At 40.3% G+C, this 17,232-nt stretch overlaps 1 protein-coding gene and 1 long non-coding RNA gene across 3 annotated transcripts in view; one reads left to right on the top strand and one right to left on the bottom strand.

Moving 5' to 3' along the window:
- The window catches only part of LOC126919363 (uncharacterized), a 49,513-nt gene that overhangs the window by 12,894 nt on the left and 19,387 nt on the right, over window positions 1-17,232 (bottom strand). The gene's annotated exons all lie outside the window — the stretch shown is intronic.
- The window catches only part of LOC126919331 (protein 60A), a 41,250-nt gene that overhangs the window by 5,953 nt on the left and 18,065 nt on the right, over window positions 1-17,232 (top strand). The window contains exon 2 of the mRNA XM_050728388.1: window positions 11,902-12,088. Coding sequence (XP_050584345.1) covers window positions 11,902-12,088 — 187 coding nt within the window. The remainder of the gene's footprint in view (window positions 1-11,901; window positions 12,089-17,232) is intronic.

Below are 17,232 nucleotides of genomic sequence, written 5' to 3'. Positions count from 1 at the left end.
AATTTATATATTTAAACCTATATAATATTCTACCTTGTTCTGGATTAATTTTCCATTAGGAAATTTTTATTTTGCAGCGAACATAGATTTACTTTGTTACGGGATACTTATCCACCCTTATCCCTTGAAAGCGTTGAGCTGTTTAATGTTACGCAGCCACATAAGCATTTCAATTCAGAGTTATAATCATAAGAAAGAAATTACTATTATAGTTACCCTCGCGTATTCTGGCTCGTGATCATAAAAACGAATTACTAATTCTAAAAACTAAAACGCTACTTGTCCTTCGATTGTACGATTATTATCATCGTATCGTTAATTACCATAGGTATTTAAATCGAGACTCGCATCTCGGTTCGTAATCATTCGAAGAATGGATCAATTATATCTTATATACTTCTATAAAACGTGATTACTACTATTCGAAGAAACGAACTATATTTCCATTTAAATCTGTACTTAATTTACGATTATTCGAGAAATACCGGCCACTCTATATCCAAATTAAGACGCCTATCGTAACGCTCGATTATTCAAAGAGATCACTGACAATAACATAATCGCTTTTCAGAATACCATCAATCACTATCGCTCAGACGATGACGACAATTAGCCAAATAGATCGGTAACCGTAACCAAATAAAAATTCATACTTTAACCTAGAATTATTAAAAAAGGAGATCGTTAATTATACTTAAATGCAGATAAAACCGTTTAGAAATCGTTGCGTTAGCTCGGTATACAGCGATATCGAGAGATATCACTGTCCGCGTTGGCAGTAAATTATTCATACGGGATAAATCTCGCAGTCTGACATATTCGGTTCAACGAACCTCGCAAAGGGGAATTCCCTATCTCGGAGGAGAGCAGCTCCTTTCCCGAAAGACGGCACACAGTGGTATCGTAAATTGTTCCGCGTTCGACGATCGTGACACGAGTGGAAGGAGAATGGTAATTTGTGACGAGCGAATGAATGAAAGACAGGTATTTCTCGGAATTCAGCCTTTCTTCGATGCAATTTCGTCCCATTTCCGTGAAATTTAAGGACGCGCCTCGCGGAAATCGCCTGCCGAACACGCCAGTGGATAGTCGCTCGTCACGTGCGAAGATATATAGTCAGAATTTAATCGTTTGATTTAATTGTCATCGTACGCGTAACGCCGGATTATATCGAGTTATTACGTTCAAATATTTCAACCGGTTAAACGTTTCTAACGAAACATTATTCTCCTGGAAACACGCTTTAATTACGATGGCCTAAAGGATTAGCGGAATATGTAAAGTGAGATACTCGTCGGAGTAACTGTAAATGAAACGTATGTATTAATTAATGCTCCGATACTGTTAAACTCTACTGTTCTTTGTAGATTCATTCGATACGGAAGGATACTATTTTATTTATAGATCCGAAATATACGAAGAAACTGTTACGTGCTTGCGTCACTTCTATCTCGTTGGCTGTTTGTTCGTAAAGGATTTCTCCGATCACTTCGCATTTTTATATTCTATAACGTTACGAGCGGAAACCATATTCCTGTATAATTATTCAGAACGGTTGTATGCAAAAATTTCCACCGGCCTTACATCAAACAAAATCAATCGTATCTTTCTGCATCTCGTTTCCAATATTTTCAGCTACCAAGCTAAAGCACTTTCACGCTGTATTACGTTTTCCTCTACGGTTCTACCTAAGGGGAAGGTTAGGGAATATACGGTTGAGAAAAGGCGATGTTTCATTCGCCTGTCGCGAAGAAGATTCTCGGAGAGATAAGGTTTTACCTGGGACATGATCCACCGAAACTGTTAACCGTGTTCGTAACTGAAAATATCAATGGGAGAGCCGCTGTTCGTAATAAGAAAGAAATATGGAAATTGTCGCTTCGGTTATCGCGATTTATTTTCTTATTTATTCGTCTTTATATGTTGAACACATGTGGCTGTGGTATTTGGTCGATGTTTCCGTTTGTTCGTGCAACGAATGAAAATTCGAGCAGTTAGTTATTGACGAGAAATCAGGGAAATAAACGATACGCTGAACGAGCGGTTCTTCGTTGGCGGATTGATAGAAATCTGATATGATAATTAGGAACGGAAGGAATTTTGTAATTAACATGTAAATCAGGAAAATGACTGTGTCGGGTCAGAAAAGTGGCTGAGAGATTAGCGCGTTTTTCCTCCTCTTTTTTGTTATATTCTATCTGCTTGAACATTTATTTAATTGCTCAGAGAAATATGCTCGTTGTATCTCCGATCGTATTTATGTATATTTTATCATTGTGCTCGATAAATACATAAGTAGAGTACTTAAGTTCCTTAAGTTCTCAGCTATACAACAGGCTTCAAGAAAACGTTCGATTCGACGATAGATAATTCAATTTGAATGTAATTCGATCTAAGCTGACTTTCGACCCACGACGAATTAAAAAAAAAAAAAAAGAAAAAGAGAAGAGAAATTATCTCCGGCACACGATGCAACGATTTAACGTAAACTGTAAAAACCGCGCTCGATCTGTTACACGAGCAATTTGCAAAAGCGAACGCGTTGTTATTTCTTCGATTCGCGCTCATTAGACGAGCGGCGAGCTTGTTGTGCTAATTGACACACGCAGGAAGCGAAGCATTCGCGCGCGGGACGAGTCGGTTTTGCAAGTTTCCCGATCGTGCAAATTTATGCGGACAGTTGCCGGAGGCCGTGCGGTTCGAGGAAGACTTTTTTTAAAACGAGTTCGTAGAATAAAGGCATAAAACGCGAAAGTGACGAAATTGTAGTCTGAACGGGGAGAGGTGGGACCGATGATCATCGCCGATGTTGGATCTTCGTTACCTGACCTTCCCCCTGCAGGCTCGGTGCACATCAAGATGCAAATACGAACGAGTTTACATGCGAGCGTTCGCTCGAGTTCGAGGTCGTATGAATAAAGCGACGAGATAAACGCGGAAGGCTGGGAAATTGATAGTTTTGCATAGCTGGTATTCGCACGAAAATTCCGTAGAAATTGTTTTATAGTACACAACGGATACGCACGCCTGATCTAGCGCGATAAGCATTAATCCATCGAATGGCGTTCTTCACGCTTCGCCACCTCGCGTTCATCCCGAGGAATTATGCTGCATCCTTCCAAGAATTTTTGAAGGGTTTTTAAAGAATTGCGAAAAGATTGACGCGCTGAAATGGAGAAATGATTGCTGGGTAGAATAAGAAGTTTCCTCGCTCTAGCTGACGCAGACGAAAAGGAAGAATGTAAAGCGGAATCGAAGCCTCGCGTTTATCGTTCTCACATCGAAGAGAAAAAAGCCCATTCGATCGGTCGGGACAATTTCAATTGCTGTGTGTTTTGTACGAAGCTTTTAAGAAGACGTGGTTGTACTTTTCCGAGTAACGCGTCTAAAAATTTCAACGTTTGATAGGTTTCTTGGAAACTGAGTACCCTCGAGCGTAATTCTGGCAAATTTTCAGGAAATACGATACGGAAAACGAAAACTGAAGTTCGTTGAATAAAAACAGCAGGGATAAGAAGAGGAAGCTGTTTTATGAAGTTGAAATATTTTGCCAACAGCGAGCGAAGTTTGTTGAATCGCAGAGAGGAAGAAGATATCGAAATAGCAGGAAGAAAAGGGAAATATCTAAAATTCTAACACGCATCCGGGATGCTTGAAAACTAATGTTCAATAAAGAAGAGGTCTGACGGGGAAATTAGAATTCTTAGCAAGTGCAATTCATCAAATCGCGGTGATAGAATAAATTGAAGAGGAGAAAGAAAAACGTTGCCCCTCGCTGGCAGAGACGCGAAGATAATCCATAATTCTAACATGTCTGAGGAAGTACAGCGAAAAGTCCATTCACCGCGAATAAATGAATTCCTGAGAACTAAGTGCAAGAAGAATAGGAACTTTTTCAAGGACTTGGGATTTGATTCGTCGAGTAACAAATACGTACAGGCGGAATATCCTTAGGGAAAAGGAATAGTTAAATTTGTAAAATCGCCAAGTTAAAGGATGATCGAACTTGACGATGAAATTCGACGAAAATCTACCACCGAGATATTTATTGAGAATTTGAAGCAATTTTCTTTGTCTTCTCAAACGATCGTAATCGATTGGTAAAATTTATTATGACAGTTCGAAAAAGAAGCACAGAGCCCGAGAGGAGATTGCGAGATATTTGAGGAAATAATGTTTTTCTGTAAATCATTTTCGAAATGATGATCGCTCAGGCATGCGAAGTGTTTACAATCCATAGAAGAAAACATTTACAGTTTCAATATGTTTCAGAGAATACGATAGAGACTCGAATTGCAACTAAGTGAGTTCTCGAGAAACATTACTGTCAGAGAAGAAGAATTTCTTCTATGTAGATCTAAGAACCAATTCAATTGCCATTCATCAAATAAAATTATACCAGGAAAAAGATTGAAACGTGTCTTTTTCGCGATGAATTCATAGAAATAATTGAAACGAATGTCCAAAATTGCGATAAATCTGCATCTAATTCTCAGACATCAGTTTCCTTGAGAACAACCCTTTCAAAAATTCCGAACAATTTTCAAATTGATTACGATATAAGATTTATTCACTCGCTTGAAATCAATAAAATTGTTGACACTAATTTATACTGTTCGGGAGAGCTGTAAATGGAAAAGGAATTTAAACAGCGTAGTTCGAAATAGCATTAAATCTACATATACGTAGCTGTTGAACGTTAATTTTTCCAAAGGCAATCCTTGTAGCAAGAACTGAAAATCTGTATTTAATAAGCCCGTTAACTACCACTACGCACTAGATCGGAACGAGAAGGATCTCAAGCAAACAACAAAATTAAAATGATGTCGCATCTATATATAGTTTTCGAGCATTGAGTTCCACAAAAATAACTCTCGTCGAAAGCTTCAAAAATTCCTCCAACTTCCATCGCTGCAAAACTCACGTATTTCATCGAAACGGAAGAGAATTCGAACAAACAGCGAAATCCAAAACGACGACGAATCTACGTGCAACTTTCGAGTATCAACATCTAACTAACTTCCTGAAGAATTCAAATCAAGCCTTGCAGATGTAAGCAAAATTGCGCAAAATTAATCGACAGACATGAGAAAACGTAATCTCTCGACTACAGTCTCCAAGTGACTGCCATAACGTAGCAAAACCGAGCGCTGGAACTCGTAGTTCCTCGAGTAAGACGATAATTCAAAATTCAACGCGGATCTGTGAGTAAAATCGCGGTACAAATTTTTGCATTAGAAACATCGGTGTTCGGTTCGGTGTAGATAAAAGACAAGGTGTTCTGTGATTTCGAGGCTGAGATCGGTCTCAGATCTGTTTCGAGGTCCTACGGAGGAGTCGCGTCCGTTCGCGAGGGTGGCAGAAGAAGCGCGGTCGAACAGTTCTCGGAAAGTTGTTGGTCCCTCTTTCTCTTTCACGCTTATCTGTCCCTCCTGCTTTATCTCCGAGACGTCTCATGCCGTGGCTCGCGGTGAGAAACGTTCTAGGCTCTTCGACGCGATATGCGGCATGCATATAAATTGATACCCATAACCATAACTTATTCGACATATGTACCCAACCCAGTACTGGGAACTCCGGGCGTCCGATAAAAACCAGCATAAATTAAAACGCGTTATTACGTTATACGACGCCCAGCGAGTCTTAATTGATTGCCATTGCTAGCCCCCTTACCCCCTTTATAGAATCTCTTCTCGTCCCGTCTCTCTTCCATCGTACGTCGGTTTTCTGGTTTATACTTGTTTTATCCTCGTTCATGTTCGTTCCCGTATTGTTTGTTACACGTACGCGTTACTAACGGCCAATCGAGTTGGAATCGTTCGTGGAAAAAAATCAATCTGAATGGAACTTGCTACTGTACAGGCAAGTCCAGTTACCAGGAGTTTTGCACGGGATAGCAGGATCGTCCGAAATTCTGCAGCTCTTTAGAGTACGATCGAATTCACCCTCGTTTGTTCATTGTGTCAATTTGAAACGTGGCAAGCGTAAGAAAAAGCAGTAGGTAAACGTAGAAATTACGTAAATTCGCAAGTATTAAAAAGGGGCTATAACGATGTTCTACGATGACTTAATTTCTTTTAATAAGACATCACGCAATTATGTATATATATATATATAATATTAGAAATATATGTTGTATAATTATTATATATTGTTAAATAATTATGTAATTATATATGTACATTTTTTTTTTTTTTTTTGAATGTTTGAATGTTTGTCCTTCAGTATGGAATAAACCTGCAGTTCCCGCGACGATTACAAAGTCATCGATATTTAGAGAAATATGTTTTGCCATCATTTTTTAGAGGCTGTTTGTTCTTGGCCTTTTTGTACGATGGTCTATGAGATGCTAATTTATTGACAGACGGACCAAACTAGAAACATCATTACATGTCCAGTCGAACTTAGTATCCGTTGCGAAAGGAACGTCTCATAAATAATTTCATAAATTTCTCCCTGCGTATTTTAATAGCACACCTAATTGATTTTTCTGAAACGAAAATTTACATACTCTACGCGACTCAATAATTTTCATTTTTCGCCGCAAGTCGCCGTAAATTTCACAGCGAATTGAGATTCGAAGTCAATCGCATAATTCAGCTTTACGAAAGCACTTGTCCATTCTACTTGTCAAACAAAATCGTTAATGTCCAATATTTTTTCCCCACAGAGGCACGTAATTATAGAAAGTTGAAACACATGATTCAGAATATTATTCAGGTTTTGAAAAAAACTGTCTATTAAATTATTAAATAAATTTTGATCATAAGCGCGACAAGTTTCATTCTATTTCAATTTATTTATTCAGTTAACGGGCCGGAGCCCTATGTCGCGAAACAGTATAGAAACAGAAAAAGTATAGTGTGTTTCAAGAGTAGATCGTTGCATGGTCGCTCGTCTCCATTCATCGATTTCTGTATTTCCCAACGATCTAACACAGTTCGTTGTTTTACAAATTACTCAAACCTCCGAACGAAAGTTCCACTAAAAAATGTATTAACAAATAAGAGCTGAACGTTTATTTAAGAAACCCGACATCGCATAGAGGACGAGCTAATATTAATTGCTCGTATAATTAGTCCTCATGATCTTTCCATTTGTCAGAGAGGGAATCGCGTACTCCCCTAAAAAGTATCGTCCGATTTATGGGCCGCTGTAGGCCGATCCTTTCGGGGTACGTGCATCTGGACGAATTTTGTAGGCGTGTGCTCACACGTACGTGCGGAGTCGCGGTGCGGCCCATATATTATACAAAGTTTCCCCATCTGCCCTCTCTGTTCCGCCAAATCGCGTGGATAGTCGAACGGGGAAGACGAGTCAATATCTCTCCCCACGTGAAGCCGCGGGCAGGTAAAAATGTCTCAACTTGGGTGCCCTGGCTCATCCTGGCTGCTCCTTTTGCTTCTTTCTTTCCCAGGACCTCTTTCTCTCCCTATCTATCTATCTTCCGCCGAGGGCGGCTCCTTCAACAGGCCAGACAAGAGGAAGAAGGGAGGTCCGGTGAAGAAGAAGCAGAAGTAGAAGAAGAAGAAGAAGACGACGAAGAGGGGAGAGAAGAAGAAGGAGAAACATGCCAGAACGAGATGGATGGATCGTTCGTTCTTTCTGCGCACTGTGTAAAAGTGGCGAATGCCGCGAGCACCGTTCCCTCTGTTCGTAGTTAGACTAATGATTAGGCCCGACGCGACGTGTGCGACGGCTGTTGAGTTTCGGTTTCCTCTTCGTGCCTCCATTTGTTCGTACTATACTTCGTTCCTCTGTGTCGGCTCTTTAATTCCTTTCCGAGTTGGTGAAATTGTCCCGATGAGATTTTACGCAGATTATGGGCTTTACGAGGCGGTGCTTTGAAATATTTTCCATCGGATCTCGTCTTTCGCTGAAGAATTGTCAACAGCTTGAGAAACCAGAAAAATGGCATTGTCGGTGTGTAAGCGTTTTCTAGTTTGTCTCGGAGATTTGTATTTGTAAAGGTCGAATACTTTTGTGAGGAAACAAACGCAAGATTTAGGAATAAATTCTGAAGATGTAGGTTTAAGTTGATGCTTCGTGATCGCCTTAACCATTTACGGTTGACGCGATAACGAGGAGAGGAAGGTTCGTGACATTACAGAGCGAAGCTCCTACGTTTGATGAAATCTTTCTCATTTAATCGCACGTAAGTTACGCAAGTTATGGGATTTGCACGAGGATCTTTGAAAAATTGGCGAAATCTTGTACATTTGTGAATTTCTCATTCTTTAAGTCAGATGAGTTTGACTGCATCGTTTAAAATATTCTAATTAGACACCGTGTGATCAGTTGCATGGTCCGAGTTGTTAATATCATAACGTTCAATGCAAACTTATTTTGCTGAAATCCTAAGGCAATAAAAGTTTCTAAAATTCTATAAAAATTCCAGAAAAAGAACACTGACATTTAACGTTTTAAGATTCTCTCTGGAATAGGCAAAACTAAGTTTCATACAAATCTCACACATTGAGCAAAGATGAATTCGTTGCTTGTCGAAGCTTTCTAAATCGATTAAACCGTCGTGATTTGCATCTTCCACTGTGACGATCGATCGGAGCACAATTATGCAAGCTATGCGTAAGCCTTTAAACGCAGCGCGGCGGCAGCGCGCACAGAGGAAGAGACGGTATTCCCACGGTCGATGTGTTCGAATGATCCGAAAGGAGCATCCGGTCGCTGCGTTACTGCGAACTAATAATCCAGCCGGACTCGTGGTCGAAAGTTGTCGAACTGAGCATAGAACGGGTGGATCGACTCATCGTCGATCAGCCCGCGAAACGACGGATCTCCGAGAAACGGCCCACGGATATTTCCAGGAAAATATCGCAAGAACGAACAAGGAGCGTTCCTATGTGAAAAGAGGGACCCTGAGTTCGTTTAGTCCGTTTTAGTCCGTCCTCTCTCTTTCTCTTTCCAAGTTCTCGCGTGTATGTTAGGCGCGGAGGAACGAGAGACAAGATGCGAGAAGATGCGAGAAGAGGAGAGGAGAGAGGCCTTTCGAGAGAGTGATTAGAGTTGGAGAAGACGAGAAGACGAAGAGGAGAAGAGTATTTGTAGGTGTACAAGAGAGGACTCTGTCGGAGGAAGACCGAAGACGTAGAAGAGAAAGAGGTGGTTGGTGGGGTAAAAAACAAAAGTCCAGTCGGTCGTGGAGCGGTCCAGGATGGTCCCAAGCTATTCGGGACCACCCCGAGAGCCGAGGGGTCCAGCTCGGCTCGCGGCAATCAGGTGCCGTTGGAATGCGACCGTCCGAAGAGAAAAACAAAACAAATTTTTATGCCCTCCCCCCCTTCCCCTCTCTGCCCATCGTTCCCTCCTCTCTTCTTTTCGGCTTTCTCGTTCGCTTGTGCTCCTCGTTCTAGTCCCCCACCTCCCGTGAGTCGGCCTCCTCGGGAGAAACATTAGGCATTACTTAAGGGCCACAGTCCTCCAACCATAGCGGAGGAAGGGTACCTACTGCTGGCTTCCCTTTTGCTCTCTGTTCGAGGCGCTCGCTTTGGCGGTAGAAAAAAGGACGATTTCACGCTGCGAATTGTCCACGGCTCGTTCTGGGGGCCTCTCATTTACGGAGGTAACGATTCCCTTATCGATCTCGTGCCGGAACGAGGATAGCTGGTTATCGGTGTCGGCTATAGGCTGCCTACTGCCCGTGCACTGGCCATCGGCCCTCTTCCTCTTCTTCGTCCACATTTCGACGATCTGCCGATCCCCGTTTCGAGGCCGTACCGTCAGCCAGATCGCTCGGGGATTAAGATGTGACTGGGACGAGCTCGGTTCGTTGTTTCGGGGAAAATTGATTTGCAACCAGTTTAGCGTGAACGATGGAATTACCGTTGGCTGCTGGCGGGTCGGGGGCTTTGCTGGAACCTGGTTGATCGATGTTTGCTGAAAGTCGAATCGCTACTTGGAACGACGATACCCTTTTTTCTTACCGGCTGACCGAGCCTCGTTGCGAAGCCGAGTCGTGCTATATCCGACTGTTCTCTTCCTCTTCTCTTTTAGTCGCTTTCTCTTGATCTTTTTCGTCCTTTTCTTGTTTTTGTTCTCGGCAGGATATTAATTAAGGGTTTCGCAATCTAGATCGCAAGTAACAGGTTACGTTTTACGCGTGTTGTTACGTTGTTTGAATGATCGAATGGAATTTTAATCTCTCCTACTGTGCTTGCGAGAAGCTAATATCGGAATGGTAATTTTTATGGTAATAATGGGGATTTGGAAAAAAAGGGAAAAGCTTATATCGAAGCTACGTTTTGATTTTGAATCTTACGTTTCTTGTACGACGGAGCAAATCGATTTTATAATCAAAATATTTGTTGATCGTTCGTAACTTTTGGTAGTTCTGCTATGCCTTGTCAAGGAACTTGTACGACAGCAACGATATATTTCCAAAGGTGCATTGAAGACCGATATTCGGAGAATGGAACGGTTGTAGAGGAATTTAGGCAATGTCTAGGTAGACAATTAGGGAAGACAAGTTTGGACCGGTGCTTCGGTTCGAAATTTATCGTAAACGAACAGGTTACTCAGTTTACCGGGATTATCGGCATTTTACCTTTTCCGCTGTTTTCTAAAGTTTTACCTCTCGCGGTTGAACAGAGAGATAAGGAGAAGAGGTCTACCTCGAAATAAGAGGATAATTACTTTTAAGTGAGGTAGTTGCGCAAAAGAAAAACAACGAAGCGTATGTATCGTATCGACCATATGATTTTCTATTTCACTATGAATATTTATAGAAACGAATATTTCTAATAATTAAACATTACGAACATAATATTCCAGTTTTATATTAGGAGAGAGAAAAGTTTGCAACTATAGTAATCGTTGGTACAAAATATAGGAATGCGTTAATTTATATATGCACTATAGGAATTTGTAAAGAAGCAATTTTTATAATTAACGCATATTTGGCTTTTATACAAGTTAACTAATAAAGAATCTAATCACAGAAAATTATACTTTTCCTGTTCATTTTCGTTCGGAACATTTTCTGTTACGATTAACAGTTTCGACGATATTTCAGGTTCTGATTCTAATAATGCAACACATGTACAAAACTATATTAACAGTTTGCAACTATAGTAATCGTTGGTACAAAATATAGGAATATGTTAATTTATATATGCACTATAGGAATTTGTAAAGAAGCAATTTTTATAATTAGTACATATTTGGCTTTTATACGAGTTAACTAATAAAGAATCTACTCAAAAACAATTATACTCCTCCTGTTCATTTAACGTTCTTTCGAAACATTTTCCGCTACAATTATCAGTTTCGACGATATTTCAGGTTCTGATTCTAATAATGCAATATATGTACAAAATTATGTTAACAGTTATATTTAAAAAAAAGTATGCTCTTTATGACCAAAGTAATCTCTAATACATCGAGAGTGTCGACAGGAGCGAAAGTGTTAGCTTAATAGGCAGTACAGCGATATTCCCCGTTACTTTCCCCGAAAGTATTGTAAACCTAAGTACCTTCCTATTATTCTTCGCTTTCCAGTCATTTCGGTGTTACGTACCTACGATAAGTAACGATGCGCTTTATTTATTTCCCTTTTCTCGCGACTCACGGTCCCATTACACGCCTATACCGATGCATTACACCATCGTATTATCGTTTCCTAACATCGTGAACGATAAAAAAAATCTCTTTTTTCTTAAGATCCAACGATGGACGCTTTTACGAAGGGAATCGTCGAAAGGATGTTTACAAAAGTTATCTCAGCTATCGGTATCCGGCCGAAGGATAATGAGTAAAAGCGCTTTATCCCGGGTGAACCAGCTAATTGCCATTCGACAATCCCGTCGTAAATCTACGTTTACGTTTCGTTTCGTCAGATTCGCTCGGTCGTTATCGGTTAATGAGACGCTTTTTCTCGATCTGCAGATCATCATGTTCCGGGAGTGAGGCATGAGCGCGGCAAAAGGCTATGGTTTGACGTCTCCGAGGTACCACCGGGGGAACACATAATCAGTGCAGAGCTCAGGCTCTATCGCAGCATGGACGTGAAGAATCGGAGGAATCGCGGATCGTACATGATCACAGCCTACCGGGTCTTGAGAACCGAAGACGGGTGAGTCTTGTAAAAGGGGCTTGTTTGCATGTGACGCGATTTACTCGGGCTGTCAGTTCAAAGTTAGGGATAATCCGCTTTCAGCGAGGATTATACGAGGTGTCCTTTAAGTATGTGGCTCTTTTTAATTCTTTAAGAGCCAAGATATACGGGACTTTTATCGTAATAGTTGCCACGGTCGTTCTGATCTTTGTTCCGATAGTTTAGAAAGTCTTATCGAGTCGAAAAAGTAGTCGGCAAATTGCATTATTAATTTTCTTATTAGTTTCTTCGATAAGAAATCGGATGACGTATTTGCTTCGAAGATTCTAATTTTCCATGCAAGAAGTGAAAACGTTAAACTAATTTGTTTAGTGCGATTTAGCGAGAATTTCATCGGAATATACCTAATGCCAGTGGCGATCAATTTTTAGAGACGGTTTTCTTCGGAGTAAAACGTAATTTATAGTAGAGAGCTCATCTCTGATCGTATTTATCATATATCTTGCGGAGTATGTGTTAAAAGTAGATGGTAGAAAAGCATTAATGCTAAAACAGAGTACTCTTAAAATTATTTTCGCAATGCTAATTTTCCCGCCCGAGTGATATTTCCCGATACATTTTCAATTAAAATCCGTTTCATACATAAACAGAATTCTTTTCAACCGAAGCGAGGTTTTCTATCGCTGTATCCTCGAAACACGTGCCATCGAAGGAATGTTCTTTGAAAATCGTAACTAATTTTTCCCATACCTCACACCTTGTTCGAGGCAACAAATTCGAAGACGCCGGATTATGTATTTTTCCTTGCGAGCTTGCAATGGAATGTGTTCTTTCCCTGAATGTCATTATCGTGTTAATTGGAATGTCCCATTTCTGGGAAAAGTGTTTCAGGTATTGTTCCTACCTGCAGCCAGCTCTGACTGGCTACCATTTCGGGGTGAGTAAGGGTGACTGATAGGTTTGAGGTGACCTTTAACTAGCGAGTAGGGCGAAGAGAAGAACGGGGAAGGGGCATCGTGGAAAAACGGTACTCTTTCTCTTCTGTCTTCTTCCGACGTTGGTGAGGCAGATCCCACCCGGGTGGGTGGCTAGACCAATTTCGTGTTCCTTCAGGCAGAGCCCGTGGTTTTTGACATCGTCATCGTGCCTCTAATTAGGCCGTCCTTAAGTCGCCGAAAAAATCTCAGGTATTTGTTCTACCTGTGAGAGTTTCGGGGACCAACCCACTCGTCTCTCGTCGATTCTACCTTTCTCATTCATATCCAGGGCCGTCTAGCGGCGCACGAATAACGACCGATTCCTTTCTAGAACCACCGACTATATTACACCATATTTCTTATATATTAGGTCATTCTACAGCAATGATACATTTTTTATTACGGATATTAGGTGAAATTGGTCAATAAACGATCAGATACGTGTATTTCACCTCGTTCTCTACAGGTGTCCTTCCTTCCTTTAAATTTCCCATTCTTCCTTTGTTACGCCCTTTGTAATCCTCGAACGTTGAAAATCCTCACCTATGAAAAGGCAAACGCGAATTTTGTGCCTTCTTTGATTCTTTTTAAGTATAAACGCTGCAAAGATAAAATGAAATGTTCTAAAGCTACCTATTTTTGGTCGTCCGTAATTCAAAAGTTATACCGCGATACTATTCTCAAAATATTCTCTACTCGTTTAATTTCAACTATTCCGAAGAGATGCTAGCTCCTCGCGTACGTTTTCTGACAATTTCTTAGCTCTGAACTTGTTCAATCATCGCGTAAATAACATCATATTGTTCGATCATCTCAGTTGTTTCTAGAATTCAGGTATTTGATATTTCAGTCTAGTCTGGACGAGTTCCTGCGCATAGGTACGGTATTTCAAAGTTGACAACGATCTTTCCATCAACTCCTCTCGTTCCTTGTATCCAATCGTTCGTACTTTCGTTCGATTATCTCTACGATCTTGTTGACGATTGTTGTCTTGACGCGGTTCCATTCTTATCCCCGTTCAATTAGATCTCTCGAAAGGACGATTTATCTCGATAGACGCGACAGACCGACGGTTTCAGCAAGCAACGCAAGCTGCTCGGTTCGCGTCCACGTGTCCGCTTCTCAGACGAGAAAGACCGTATAGCGGATGGCGACAGCTAGTCTAGAGCCATCCCTGTCTGATACTTCCGTAGACTTTGGTACTGTGACCTGACCGATATACAGGCCCCCGACAGGAAACGCTATTCCGTAAATTGAGGTAAATTAGCCGTGGAGACGGGCTCCGAGCGAGGAGTTAAGAGCACGAGTTACTTGGTGTGCCTACGCAGTTACACGCACGCAGCCACTCCACCTCCTCTTCCTTCTCCTCCTTCTACTCTTTCTTCTTCGGCTTCTTCCGTCAAACTCGATGCGTGACGCATCCTCCTCCACCTCTTTATCCTCCTCCACCTTCTGGTCCAGCCGAGACAAGCTGGCGACTCTGGTTTCTTACGTGTGCGCACCAGGTTTCCATAAGAGTTCTCCTGTGGTAGGGATACCAGGCCGCGTCAGCTGTCTCTGGACCATGATAAGAGGACTTCTCTGACGAAAGTCAGACAGTGACACTTGCCGTAACGAGCTTCAGGGTCTCGTGCTTTTAGTCTCAATTAGCAATTCATAAATTTTTCTCGCTTGCCGCCGTTTCTTGGACGGCTGTTCTCGCTCCGTTTCGCCGGTTTATGGGGTTGACGTGTCGTGTTCGTTTAATTGGAAAGATCAATTGTTCCTTTTTTTCCTTCTTATTTTAACTTTATTTATATCGTATTAATTTAATACAAACGGAGTACTCTATAAGTAGAATGTAATAGAATATTCTATAAATTTATCATATACATTGTTACTTGTCGAAATATTTGTCTAATACTTCTGTAATTATTATTCATCGTAATAAGTAAAAGTAAAAAATTTGTCAAAATGAGTTACGTGTCCCATTACTGAATTTCCAATAGTAACGCAATAATAACAAATAGAGTAATATCCTAGCATAATTGTAATTATAAATGCATTAGATGATCATACAGAATCACGTGTACCGTTCTGATAACGCTGTTGTCGTAGTTTTACAATCGCTGCCAATTATTGTATCTTATTTTATCGTATGTGCATGTTTATATATACGCTCGTGCACGCGTATTAAACGTAATTGAAATTTTATAATAATTATAATTCTACAACTGGATATCGCTATTTTGTTTCAACATTTTATTTTCATTCTGAATTTATTTCTATCACACGCGTTTTTATCATTCATCATCGATCGTTTATCTATTCACGCTTCGCATTCAAGAAATTGTTAAGATTCAATCGGTATTTATCATCGAGCGATGGTATTCAATTTGCCGCGGAAAAAAATTGATGTTTGTCTTTGTGCCTGTTTATCACAATGTAACGGCTGCACTTTGAAATTCAAATATACATAATACCTCAGGAAAGCTAAAAGTTGATTGATAATCGCGAGACATCTTCATCAATGCTTACGTTTATGAATGCACAGCTGCGAGGCTGAAATGTATTCAATTCAACGCTTTGCAATTCAGGAATTCACTCTCGGCCGAAGGAAAACAATTTAACAGCCGCATCTGTTACAACACATTAAGAGAATTAATTTCAGTAAACAAACATTCCGTATCGCCAACAATACGTTATCGCGAACGTGAAACAAAACGTATATCGATTATTTCCGAGAACATTAATACATTTTATAATTCGCTGTGAAGTTATTAATCATCCGTTCGAAACTAATACCAAATTTCTTCTTCTTTTAAACAGAAAAATATTTTTAAATAAATCGAGATCGACGGGAGGGAGACGAATGTTGCAACCTTAGAGTCGAGTAAATTTTAATAAACTGACAAGCACGCTGTCAATCTTCTTTTAAACAGAAAAATATTTTGAAATAAATCGAGATCGACGACTAGGGAAGGAGACGAATGTTACAACCTTAGAGTCGAGTAAATTTTAATAAACTGACAAGCACATTGTGAATCTGCAATAACGTGCGAGACACAAAGCGTGCCTCGAAACCATTAAAAATAATTTTAAATCGATCGAGATTAAAGGAAAGAAGAAAATCCTGGAACGTCCAAGAGAATTAATAAATATTAGCGTAGAGTAATACCACGATACCTCGAGGTAGCAAGAGTTTCGTAATTTATTAAAAATTCTTCCAGACGTAAACAAACCGTAAACGAACAAACCGAGATAAAAGAAAGGGAAAAAGACGGAAAGAAAATGGATAATGCGTACAATCTCCGGTGATAAATTTATGCGGGAACGTTCGTCCTGCGTCTGTATACAGTTTTAGCGTTCTCAATTATTCAATTATGGGAACGATAATCAGTCCCGGGAAAAAGATAAATGCGTCGTTTAAGGAATGTCTTTGACCGTGGAGATCGGAGATGAGCCCGTTCGCTCAATGAACAATGATTAGTGTGTTTCGCTGAAATCATATTGACACGAGCCACGTGCAAGATAGATTTGCGCGAATTGTCGAGTCACGATCGAGGACGAATTATGGCAAATAGTCGTATATGCTTCGTCGCACGATGTATATCACGGTTAGCGTGCTTACGTAAGAATCAGTGGTTTTCTATTGATCGATTTTATCGATGAATTGCGCGATTCGAAGCCGTGCAACGATAGAGAAACAATATACGTCTTTGACCATCTGCTGTTGAATCTTGCTGTTTGCCAATTAACACTCTTTGCGCTTATCGCTAATTGTCAGGATATACATATGTACGTTATCGGTTAAATGTATCCGATCGTTTCTTGATCGATAATAGCATCTACGATTACTCTATTTTCTGCTATCGTTATACTCATATATAGCGGAATATATTTTTCTGTTCTAACGTATTTTATCTGACACGTACGTATTTTGTATATCCCATGGACAAAATTTAATTTTTATTATCAGTAAAAATTGCTGCACGTATTTCGATCTAACGTTACACTTTAGAGGTATTGCGATAATGGAAAGAGTACTTTGATAGAAAATTTCAGTGTATAATATGTCAAGCATCCTATTACATCTTCGATGATAACTTTAACATCTTCAGACACGAATATGTTAAGACCACAAACGGATATTCGTTTCTTATTTTTTAGCCTTGTTCGTTTCGCGTATGTCCTTAGATACTAATC

Source organism: Bombus affinis, chromosome 8 (genome assembly GCF_024516045.1).
Source record: "Bombus affinis isolate iyBomAffi1 chromosome 8, iyBomAffi1.2, whole genome shotgun sequence".
Classification (NCBI taxonomy): Eukaryota; Metazoa; Arthropoda; class Insecta; order Hymenoptera; family Apidae; genus Bombus; species Bombus affinis.
The sequence above is the reverse complement of the archived record's forward strand: the minus strand, read 5'-3'. Positions and strand labels throughout refer to the sequence as shown.